The 13,136-nt window shown below is 31.1% G+C and overlaps 1 protein-coding gene across 1 annotated transcript; it reads right to left on the reverse strand.

Annotated features, from left to right (window-relative positions):
* On the reverse strand, positions 3,657 to 10,171 carry LOC18596243. The gene is made up of 8 exons (XM_007024597.2): positions 9,838 to 10,171; positions 9,153 to 9,462; positions 8,085 to 8,282; positions 7,637 to 7,909; positions 7,319 to 7,421; positions 7,069 to 7,187; positions 5,132 to 5,308; positions 3,657 to 4,626 (listed from the first exon to the last, which is right to left on the reverse strand). The coding sequence occupies exons 2-8, from the start codon at positions 9,450 to 9,452 to the stop codon at positions 3,787 to 3,789; spliced, it is 2,010 nt and encodes a 669-aa protein (XP_007024659.2). The 5' UTR covers positions 9,453 to 9,462; positions 9,838 to 10,171; the 3' UTR covers positions 3,657 to 3,786.

The raw sequence follows: 13,136 nt of genomic DNA on the forward strand, positions 1-13,136 counted from the left end.
ATTCATTGAGAAATTTTTGTCTGAATTAGCATAATAATTTTTTTTTTGGAAGGAAACTAAAACCAAAAAATAAAAATAAAAAAAACACGTGCTAGGCAAGAGCAAGTGGAGTTGTCGCACCTTTAATAATTGGTCAGAATAGCAGTGCAAATTACGCAACCCCTTTCCTTCTCCTAGTCCCCACTCCATTACGTTTTTCCCAGCTTGCTGGCGATTCCTCATGGTTCCAAACCTTCCCCCCCACCCCCGCCCCCCTCCATCATATTCATAGGGGCAAAGGCACTCGTCACACTCCTTATAGGATTAATATTTATTCAGGTTTAATAAATACATGGACCAAGCTTTGCCATAGCTAAGCCAATGAGAGCTGCAGCAGCTTGTGAACAGAAATAAAAAGTTATTGGCAATCGATTGTGATAGAGACTTTCACCTTTGAAAGATTGATTAGGAAGACAAATGACAACCCACCCCACGTTTTGTTCCTATCTTCTCCCCCACATGAAAATCCTCTCGTTCTTTTTTGTATCGCAACAAACAAAGGGGTAGAAAGACTGAAAGAGATCAGAGCCTTTAAGGAAGTGTTGTGAGCTTTGGATTGGTTCACATCGTTCTCATGCATGTTTCACATGCATTTGTTTAAAGCCATTTTCTTTTATATATATATATTATGTTTAATGTCCTCGACAATTGAATTAAAATTTTGTCGATGATCTTAGACTTAGAAACAGCTCTCTCTCCCATATGGTCTTTTCCAGGTGTTGGTTTGAATATTTATGGGGACTTGAATGGAATTTCTACATCACCCTATTGGAAGTCAAACTAAGGCTACATGTTTTATAATTGAAAATGGAGATTGCTGACGAGAATGATGACATTTTGATTATTGATAAGAGTGTGCAGCAGTCGGTTGCAACCGAGCAACCGATTGTCACTGTCGATTTTTGTAACCGACGGTTGCTATTACAATCGTCGGTCATGTCGATCGGTTTCGTCGGCTGATCGACTCTGCCCTCGGGAGGGACTCCTTCCCCCCTGAACCTACCAAATAACTTATCGATGATTGCCTTGATTTTCATGGATAATGAAAGTACAAAAATACCCCTCATTAAATATTTTTCCTTCCGCCCCCATAAGGGTAAAAGAGTAAATTCGCCCTCAAAAGAGCTAAAACTTGCTTTTCACTTCTGAAGACTTTTAGACCCTAACTCTCATATTTTCTCCTTTTCCCCCAACGGCTCGACCCCCCTTATTTTCTCCTTTGCCTTGCCGCCTCCTGCCTCTCCAGCTGAACCCTAAGCCAGCAGCTGTCTCATAGTCATACTGGTGCCTATTACCGATGCTTCTCACTCAAATCAAACTAAGCTCACAGTCTCCTAAAATCGCACCGAAACCGACCGACCCGCCTATCCTAAAAACCGACCAAAATCGATTTTGGGGGGGTTGCGTTCGGTCGGTTAAATTGGTGGAAATTTTTGATCGATTTTACAAAAAATCGACCGCAACCGTCCCACAACCAACTTTGCTCACTCCTAATTATTGATCACAAATAAAAATAAATTAAGTTATATATATATATGTATCGAGATATAAAAATAGATTATGATTATGTGTCATACACTAACCACATTAATAATTAAACAAGCGGTAATAAATTATTATTGTAATTCTTCGAAGATTTGGTATATGCTTTAATCATGTTTATAATCGTATCTTTGATGCTCATGTGACAAAATTAAATCTACTGTTTTAGTATTGTTTTGAGAAAATTAGTATGAGTAATTATGATCTATATTTTAATATAAAGAGTTTCTTGAAACCACCCCTCCTTTTTTTTTTTTCTCTTTTCGATATTTTCCATGCCAAATGGTCATGAGCAAGTGTGGGGCTATAGTGGTTGGAAAATGAAAACTTGGAATGACAATTGACAAATACATGTGTTTTTTGTTTGATTGTTAATTTCTTATGGATAAAGTTGTTTAGGAAAAGCTTTCTTAATAACCACAAAAAGAAGACATCTTGATCCTTTGTAGAAGAATATATAATCATAATTCCAGTAAGATCTAGAGTAATTAACAAAAATTACTACTACTAAGTAGAATTTTCCTTTGATATATTTGAGTAATTAATTAAGTTGGGGAAAAAGTCTTCTGATGCATTAAAAGTTCATAATTTTGATGTGATCACAAAGAAGCTATAATTTTGAAACGGACCGCAAAGAAGTTATATTAATTGAATAACGGGTCAAATCAAACAAAAACAAATTGAATGTTAAATATTTATTCTTATTATGATCATATATGTAGTACAGATATATATTTTGTGCATACCCAGTCCACCTACATGTATATAAAAAAACCATACTACAAAGTTGTTGGAAGTTATTTTCAGTGAGTCCACGTCATGTTGCATACTACTATCAATTATCAAAACATTAAATAGCTTCCTTGAAAGGCAACTCTGGGTCGACTTGCATTCAAGCTCACAGCTCACCCCCCAAAGAGAAATCAGAAAGCAAGATTAATTAATACAATCTCATATCTTTTGATGTGAACTGACATAACATTTGGCTGCGCAAACTAAGGTTTGGCTCTCCATTTATTATTATTATTATAACGTGACCAAATGCCAGTTGGCTTTTGGGGCTTCGGATTTGATTTGGAGTTCCAATTTTGCAACTCTTTGCCTTTCTCCGTCTGCTTTGCTGTGCAATGGCATTCGAGAAATGATTAAATCAATATAAGAGAGGAGACGGGAACCAAATGAATAATATTAGAAGCAAATTGGGTTTTTGCGGCTTTGGCAACTTGTTTTGATTGCTTAATCATCACCTAATTTTGCCTCACGGTTTGGTTAGACATTGTTAAACATATTTTCCCCTTTGTTCCGTCTCATCTTTTTTTGCTACTTGAAGTGAGGATTAGTATCTGCTTCTAAATTACATTATCTAACTATATCTATGTATCTCACTCCTTCTAAAATAAATTAATAGTTATTAACTTAATTTCAAAGTATTTTATTGAAAAGTAAAATTTAAAAAGATGATTTTTTTTTTAACTCTAAAAGACAAAGTGTTTTTGAAAATAATTTTTTTTTTAATTTTAATTATTTTTAATCAAGAGAAAAGATTTTTAAATAAAATTACCCTTAATGAAATCTTCTCGTATTTAAATACATTCAAAAACAATGATACAGAGGTGCAAAAGTTGACGGTAAAATATTTAAATTATAACAAAAAAAAAAAAAAGAAAAAAGAGTCATTATTATAATCATTCTTTCATGCACACAAATTAATAAATAAAGAAAACAAGAAGTGGAGATTAAGTTATTTTAGTTTTCGATTAGTCTTTTATTTTTTTTCCCTTTAGCCTTAATAGCTGCATCTCTAAAAATGTACTAGTAGTATATAGCTACTACAAGAATTCCGACGAAAGGATCAATTCAAAAAACTTAGAAAACTAAGTAACCCTATGAAATTAATCATTTTTTATAATTTTCTCAAATTTAAACGTGTTTATATATATATATATATATTTCAAAAAATAATTATATTTAATTAAATTTATAATAAAAAATCTTTAAAATTTACATATTTAATTGATGTGGACCGATGATAATGGTATATCCACGAATATTCATTTAAGCTGAACAGCGAAGAATGAAGTAAAGATTTAAAATTGTTGATTTTAATCTTTTAAGAATATTTAAGACAATTCACTTTTAAGCCTTTTAGAGGGGTTAGTTCCAAACAATTTGTATCCGTCCAAAAAAAAGAAAAAATTTCGTTTCCTATAAGACTACCTCTGCAGTATATCCACCATGATTCTGACCACTCACAGCTTGCTCCTCTTCAAGTTCCTTTATTAGCTTTTCTATCTGCCTTCTGTAAATGGGCATAAAATGATCACTTATCATGGTTTGAGAAAGCCGCAATTTACTGTACAGCGATCTTGGTGTAAGGAAAATCCCAATCTTAGCCTCCATTGTCCTTTGGCCATTATCAGTGTCGTTTGAAGCGGAAGTACTAGCCTCAGACTCCACTGCGTCGGATTGAAGTGTAATAATATGCATAATCTTTCCTGCAGGGAAAAACCTGTGCACTTCCTTCGTTTCTGGAACAGCGCTATCTGGCTGGCCCTCACCAACCTCTGCAATGGCGGCTGCTTCTTCTTCCCTTATTTGGCTAGCAACATCAGCCTCCTCACCTTCCGTCCTATTGTAAAGCTCGTGCTCTAGTTGTTGCCACAACTCCACTTCATCCATGTGGTCTTCATGTGAGTTGTGGCTTATGAGGTCCTCGCCATCATCTAGATTAGCATCGCTATCATGGTGTGGGTCATCAGAACATGAACACTCAATTTCCGAAGTCCATTCAACTCCTGATGAAGACACAGGAAGTTCAATGGTTTCTATCGTACTTGAAGATGAGTTTCTCTGAGGAGATGTTAAAAGAGGCTCAGACGTTTCTGCTTTGTTGGGGGAAATTTCTTGGGAACTTCCCTCTTCCTTCAAGTTTGATCGAGCAGCTGTGCCGCGATGACGGGGTCCAATGCATGACCAAGAGGATAAGTTTATGGCAGGACGTGTCCATGCTGCCTGAGCCATGCTCTGGGCTCTTCTCATCACAACCTGTCAATAACAAAAACAAATTGAACATAAAAACGTAGTTCATCATAATTAACACCACATCCTTGGGCATTTGAGCTATAATTAGAAGTGCAAACTACCCAAACTCAACCAAAATTTTAAGAGACAATTAAAGGAGATCAAATACAATCAGTGATTTAAGCTCAGCTAAAATTAAGGCCAACAGAATGAGAAAGTATTTGAGCTATAATTAGAAGTGCAAACTACCCAAACTCAACCAAAATTTTAACAGACAATTAAAGGAGATCAAATACAATCAGTGAGTTAAGCTCAGCTAAAATTAAGGCCAACAGAAAGAGAAATATCTTCCACCTGCAAAAGGGTTGGGGTAATTTAAAAGTTATGATAACAAATTATAAGACTAGGGAAAGAAACAACTTTTAAGGTATATTCAGCTTGAAACACTTTTTAAGACCTAAGAACAGGATATACTAATAAGAGTAACTTAATGGAGAATCAAGAACTGGCACATTGGCAATGCAGCTACCTGTGTACCATTAGATACTGGGCGCAAAATTGCTCCAGCCCCAGCAACTTTTGCCTTAGCACTGGCTATGGATGGAAGACGAGAACCCAAAGCAGATGCAGATCGATAAACAGTACTCAGAATTCTTGTGCGCTCAATTTGATTCCTCAGATCATTCAGCCAAGCAGATGCCGTCACCTGAAACAGATAAATTGATTTCTTCAGGATATATCATCACATAGCACTGAAGCAAATAAATTAGACACTGTCCTGAACAACATTTCAGTAAAATTTTAGTTGTGCCAAGCTCCTAAACTTTGTCAGCTACCAGAAAGCAGCAGACCATGTCAGCCAAGTCAAAGTACATATTCAGTACAAATGTTAATGTAATTTGTTTGATTTTCTAAAGGGGAACATCAATCAATTCTGCCCAGGAAGAGGACCATTCAACCACAACACGAGGGTGGAGGTGGGGGGGAGGGGTGGTTGAGGAAGAAAGAGAGAGGCTGACACGTTAAGGTGAGGCCAGCAGAGTTAAATGCAAATGGTTTATTTACTATTAAGGGCTTTAAAATTGTTCTACTAATCTTTATCTACACACACGCAAAATCATTCTGCTACAAGTTATTATTATTCTTTGAAAAGAAAAGGCAGACATATTTACTTAACTAACTCTAACAGCATATCAAGTTAAGCATGTAAGGTACTAATCTACTTCCGATTATAGTTAAAATACCTCGTCATTCTTTCTTATCAAAATGAGAAAGAAATCTAATAGTATGCTTAGTTCACTAGAAGGAATAGAGAAGGAATAGAAAGGTAATAGAATAGCCATTCCAAGGGAATAGAAAAAGAGAAGAATAACTATTATGTAGATTGGTTCATGGGAATGGAATAGATAGAAATTGCTATTATTACTTATTCCATTATTTGGTTGACATGAATAATTTTAAAAATAGTTAAGGAATAATGGGTAAATGATAAAAATATCCTTTATTAAAATTTAAAAAAATTTTAATTAAAAAACAAAAATACTATGATCAGAAAAAAAACTCTTTATTAAAATTAAAGAATTTATTTTGTTAAAAGGTAAAAATATTCTAAGTAATAAAATTAAAATAACTTTTATTATAATTAAATAATTATTTTCATGAACATACTAATATATTTTATATAATTTAATAATATTTTGTATTAGAAGATAATTAAACCTTTTATGATAATTAAATAATATTTAATATTAAAGGACAAAATATATTCTTCATTAAATTTAAATAATACTAAATAATATTCTTTATTATATTATTATATTCAAATAATAATATTAAATAATATTCTTTATAATATTTGTTATAGTTAAATAATATTAATATATTAAACAATATTTAAATATTTTATTTTCCTNATAATTCAATAATATTTAATATTAAGAGACAAAATATATTCTTCATTAAATTTAAATAATACTAAATACTATTCTTTATTATATTTATTATATTCAAATAATAATATTAAATAATATTCTTTATAATATTTATTATAGTTAAATAATATTAATATAATAAATCATATTTAAATAAATTTATTTCCTTTTTTGAAAATGAAGTAAAAGTTTTATTGTGTCTTTTGTGTTTTAAAGAAAGAAGGAGTGAGGAAGAGAAAGAAAAAAAAATAAATTTAATATTTTTTTAGAAAGTAATTTTTTAAATTGTAAAAGGGTATATTTGTCTAATCAATTTTTTTTCTCCTATTCCCAACAATTTGGAATAGCCATTACCAAGGAGGGCCTTGGTAATTGCTATTCAAGCTTCTCTTGAAATGGCTATTCTAAATAATAACTATTCCATTAAACCAAATGAAGCTTTATCTCAAGAATGAGAATAGAAGAGGAATGGCTATTCCATTCCTTCCAACCAAGTATGCCCTAAGTTCCTAATAATAGCTATCAGGAATGTTACCTCAGCACGCAAATCGTCCACAGAGGCAGCCGAAAATGTTGGCACTAAGTCTGCTCCATTTATAACAGAAGTAATAAAATCAGTCCCCGATTCTGCTAACTCCCACGTCATACAAGCAGCTGCATGCAGTATAAAGATATGATAGCACATTATAGATAAGATGTTCCATACATGACCATATAAAGAGGCATCTATTCTTAAAAGCTGGTAGTGAAAACATTTTCTACCAACAGAGGATAGAGAGCACAACCTGGAGCAAATGTGACACAGGTAGTTGTTGATAACTCCTTTTGCTCCCGCAGCACATAAGTTAAAAGTGCACCAGTGCCTCCACCCAATGAATGCCCTACAATCTGTGAAACCAGATAGAATAAATCTATTAATTTTAGCACAATTTAACCAGATAGACTGGTTCCTATTAACAATATTTAAAAAATAACGATATAGTCCTTGATGCTGGATTTTTCTTTATTAGAATTAGCTGCATTCTTATCAAGAAACGATATAGACAGACAACAATAGCCACCAGATGAAAATATGAGCATAAAATTTCAAATCATGCCTTTACCTTAACTTTATAAGTTGGATATTGGCCAAGCACTTTAATAAGACAAGGAGTAGCAAGCTTTGCTATCCACCGAGCAGCTGCTACCATTCCACAATGCGCATAACCTAAAACTAAATTGCTGACTCCTCCCTCTTTTACAACAGAGTGATGGAATGGAACCACAGCCCCAGTTGCAGCTGTCAGAGTATCCTTGATACTATGTGTTCCGCGAATCAATAGAAGAAAACATTTTCTTTTGTGGTCAACTAATATTGTAAATGCAGGCTTCAAAATCTACAGGATGTCAACATATAAGATAATATAAATCATGTTTGAAAGTATGTTGACAGTACAATTACATTATCATGCCTCTGAAATTGACTAATTAAAAATCTATATCACACAAAGAATCCAACAAGAGGGGTAAATCAATAGAAAGATCACAATTTCAAGTCCAGATATGACTTACCCCCGCTTTGGGTTCTTGGAGAAGGACATCTTCCTCAGCATAACCAGTGTCCTCCAAAAATAGAGGGAATGGTTTTTTTGAAAAATGCCAACACAGTGTCAACAAGTTTAATAGATATCTAAGTTCAGCGGTTATATCTGATCCTTTGAGCTCTATGCTATCTTTACCACCAAATACACTCGCAACATGTAAATGTCCCTGAAAAAAATCATAACCATATTGTATGTATACAATGATAAACCAACAGGACAATGAATGATTCAGAGTTTCTTTTTATAAAATAGCTTCACATAAAAATGTAAAAGGACCAATCTGGTGATTTGATTAAAGAATACAAGAAATTCCAGGAGGAGGGAAGATATCAAGTTAAGTTTTACAATTATCTCAATCAGATAAACCACAACAATAGACAGAGTTAAAACTATATCAAAGGGAAGTGCTAGAAACAAAGCGCTAAATCATGCCTGTACTCAGATGCAGCAGGTTTACAATAAAATACTGCTGAAGTGTTAGACATCATACAACTATTGCTATTGTCCAAGGACTTAATTGGTCTTGACTCCTAAGTTTGAAAAAAAAAATACAAAGCTTAACAAGCCACAACACAAATAATAAGATAAAAATAAACTGAAGTCCTCTTTTCACTGGATTCAGCCTTTCAATGAAAAACCTTCCCATACAGTGAAATTTTCACATTAGAGTAGATTTACAAGGATTTAATTACAGATTTGGTCCATGATGGTAGAGGAACAATAACAGGATTAAGAATTCATGATTCTGATAAAGTTAAAATCTAAAAAGCACTGTAATTAACTTGAAAGTTCAATGACAGTAAATATGAACTAACTGGAGTACAATCTAGTAATTTGACAGAAAAAGGAACATTGGTCTCCCATCATCTCTCTTATGTAAATGAAACTACCAACTTTATCATGAGAATATCCCCCCACCCCTCCTAGTGTCCTTGCTTGTGATTTGTATCTGTTCCAGTCCTTAACCTAAGTAAACAAAACCAATAATAATGGCATCTACACAGTAAAGCTATAATAAAGATCAAAGGACGCATACCTGCCTCTTCAATAAGAAGTTGATCCCAAATGCCAAATCTCCAATGGGCCACTTCCCCAGAGTCTCAGAGTAAGTAAACCTAAGAGTTTCAGACAAAGTAGAAATCGTCTCTAACCATGTTGCAGGAGCCTGAATTAATCTATGTGAAACACGCTCGATTCCTAAAGGAGCAGTACCAGACAAATCACTTCCATTTTCATTGTCATCCTCACCAGGCTTATTTGTCTGCAATTTACGATTCAATGTATAATACAATAGAGCAGCTGCACCGGCTGCGGTAGCCATAGTTGCAGTTGCCATTAGTTTATCCCTAAAAAAAAAAGAAAGAAAGAAATTAAAAGCCAATTATAATATCTTATAATTCAATCGAAATTCAATAAATTCAAATTGAACTATAAACAAGCAATGAAGTCAATGTTTTGAGATACAAAAACGGATCATGATCTCAAGTTTACTCTATTCAAGTACTATAACCTCCCGTTTGGTAGCTGTGAGAACTAAAGAAAAGAAAAAGCTTCATCGCAATACAAAGCTATAAACTTTTCTTTTGATAACCATTTACAACAATAACCAAAAAAACAATGAAATCAGAAAAGATTCGAAAAATTATAACCTAAACATGAGGAAAATCTGGAAAAGAAAACCCTAATAATTCGGCCAATCGGTAGATTAAAGATCAACAAACCTGAAGAGCTCGATTTTCGCCGACTTTTTCCAATTTATTATAAGAAACTACCTTCGTTTCTAAGAAATTAAATTGATATATTCCCAACGCATCTCTCCGTAACTTCCGTTCGAAAACTTCAATTTTCATTTTCTTTTCTTTTAAGGGGAGGGTTAATTATTGGAATTTTTGTGTAATTCCGGTCTCATGGAGTACACGTGGGGGAAGTTAATTGGATGAGAGTTTTGTAAACGAAATAGGTGTTCTTAAACCGACCTTAGCTTAAACCGAAGCTGGGTTTAATTATTGGAGGTTCTTCCCCTAGGAAGAAAGTTCGTGGAATTCGTCGTTGTAAGGGATGGTACTTTGAGATTGTTGTGCCTTCAACTGGAAGAAAAGGGTAAGCTTTGGCTTAAATGTACTAGTATTGGATGCAGGATTGATTCAGCCGTAACCGGTCCAAATAGCAAGTTGAGTAGATAACCTTAACTCATATCAAGTTATTAACCTATCTAAAACCTGCCTTTTTAACTCAAATCTAGGCTAACCAAAACGAGGAAATTTTCATAAATTAATCAACTGTTAATTATATAAGTTTATTTAATTTAAAATAAAAATATAAAAATTTAATTAAATATAATAATATAATAAAAGTTTATTTAAATTTTTTTATACCTTGTTGCTTTTTATTTCTTATTTTAAAATTTGAGAATTTAAAATGTAAAATTTGTATTTGAATTTATAAAACAAATAATTGATTGAATCAAATTTTTTGTTTAATACATATTTCATTTCTTTGGAGTACAGCAATCAAATAGTCAACTGAGATCATCACACTATTTTCAAGCTTGATAACTTTAAATCAACCTAGCTAGAATATATCATTTCTTTTATGAAGCTCATTTTTTTTAAGGAGGTATAAGATATCATTTTATAATTAAGCATTTGTAATTTAATTGCATGAGACATCTACATTTACATATATTAAAAGTTGTCTCTAAATAGGTTAATTGGTTGACATTTGTATAGCTTAATTGTTTAACACATTGTGGCTTAACTTGGGTTGAATTTTCTCTAAGATATGTGTGGTATTTTATTATTTGTTAAGGGGGTCTGTTTGACTTTTTTTTTTATTGATGAGGTTTTGGGTATTTTGGAAAATGTTGAGGATGATTTTGTTTGTATATATTTACTTTAACATATTGCTTAATAATATAGATTTTTAAATAAAATGTATATTTTTTTCATATTAATTTATTAATTAAAAGAACATATGGCTGAAACATTTTGCTTAATAATATAAATTTTGTCTGTTTATGGCATTTGTTTGTTTAATTTTTCTTCAAGTCATAGAAATTGGCAATTGGGTTTCCTTCTTTCATTCTTATTTTTTTGTCTATTTTTGTTTTTTAATTTTTTTTAATTTAGAGATTATAGGTTGTATGTAATAAATTTTTGTTTTTGTTCCTCACTGTGATTTTTTTATTTGCTCCTCACTGATGATTATATGTTATTTGTTTTATTTTATTTAATTATCATTATTAATTTTGAAAGTATTTTAATTATGATAACATTCAGGGCATCTTAAACGCGAGACTATAGGAGTATGATTTGTTAGAAAGGAAAAAAAAAAGGAAAAAGAAAAGGTGAAACATAATAGATGGTTTTTTTTTTTTTGAGTTTTGATATTAAATTCTTTACTTAGTTTTTCTCTCTTTTTAATTTTTTGTTATTCATTTTTAATGTTTTTTTTCTTTGCTGATAATATTTACAATTTTATCTCTTTTTTATTTCAAAACAATTGTCATACAAGTAAACATTAACTACCTATTGTTGTTATTTTTTTATACACAAATTTTTTCTGTTTTTTTAAGTTGATTTGGTTTTTGAATTAACTTATTGGAATGCAATTGATTAGTGTTGCTTTATTTTATTGTACAATTTTGGTTTTTACAAGTTTAAGATAACTGCCAATTATAATTGTTTCAAAGGTATTTTATATATTGTCTTTATTTTATTTCTTAATTTCATGATTTTCTATTTATTCAAGTTTTTATTATTTGGGTTATTTATTATTTTTATTCTTATAATGTTGTTGATTCCATATAGATACTAGAAGCCTTTCATCTAAGTTTTTAAATTCTTTCTTTGATTTTGATTAAGTGTATGGTTATACTTTTCTATTGTAAACAATAATTAATTTACATTTTTACTCAAATTGTATCAATTATTGACATCTTTTACCTATTACTCATCTTATCTCATATACATCATATAAGTTTATTTTTAATTATCTTTTGACTAAAAATATGTCTTTTACTGAAAATATTCCTTAATTTATATGTTTGTCATTATTATTTTACTATATGCTTATCTTTCAACTCATTTGATATTTTTTTTTTCGTAATTACTTTTTGAATATTCAAAAATGTCATAGATAAATATATTTTTACAAAATATAATATTAGGCAACCATTCACTTTATACTTGAATATTATTGAAACCATATTGATAGAATATTATAAGTTGCAAATTTAGTGAGTTTTGAGATTAGTTTAGTTTTCTCTCTCTTTTTTAATTTTTTATTATCCTTATTATTAATGTTTAATTTTTTTATTGATTACATTTATAGTTTTATCCTTTTCTTTAGAAAAATTGTCACATAAGTAAATATGAACTACCCATGGTTTCTTTTAGGATTTATATTTAATGCATTGACATAGTATATAAGTTATATACTGTCAACTCATCAAATGTTGTTGCCTCATTAATGAGGTAAAATTAAAAATTTTTAAAGACTTAAACTTAAATATTAAAAAGTTGTTAATAATAAATTATATAAAAACAAAAAAATCTCTTTTTTTCTCTCTCCAACGCCCCACAATGTTGTTTTATTGTTTTGCCATTTTAATTTCTCTCTAACTCCGTCTTCTTCACCCCTTTTTCTTCTATTAAAATTACAAATTCAAATATTTCTTTTTCCCAAACCTCTTTCACTTTTTTCTTTCTAGTTCTTCCACAAGCATCCAAACTAAAATTTTATTAAATTCTTAAGAAAGTGTGTTGTTGAAACCCTAAGAGAGAGAGAGCGAAAGTAAAAAATTTGATGTGAAAATTTTCTTTTTGTTGAGAAAAATAGAGAAAAAAAATACTACTTCTAGATGGCGTAGGCAATTGGCCAATTTGACCATCAATTGTGATAAAAAAAAATCCTTAAATTGTGATGGTAGGGTAGTATTAGTGCTAAAAATTTTTTGGAAAAATTGTCATTATTTGTGTTAGAATTTTTATTTGATATTAAATTGATCTTAGTTAATTAC

Source organism: Theobroma cacao, chromosome 6 (genome assembly GCF_000208745.1).
Source record: "Theobroma cacao cultivar B97-61/B2 chromosome 6, Criollo_cocoa_genome_V2, whole genome shotgun sequence".
Classification (NCBI taxonomy): domain Eukaryota; kingdom Viridiplantae; phylum Streptophyta; class Magnoliopsida; order Malvales; family Malvaceae; genus Theobroma; species Theobroma cacao.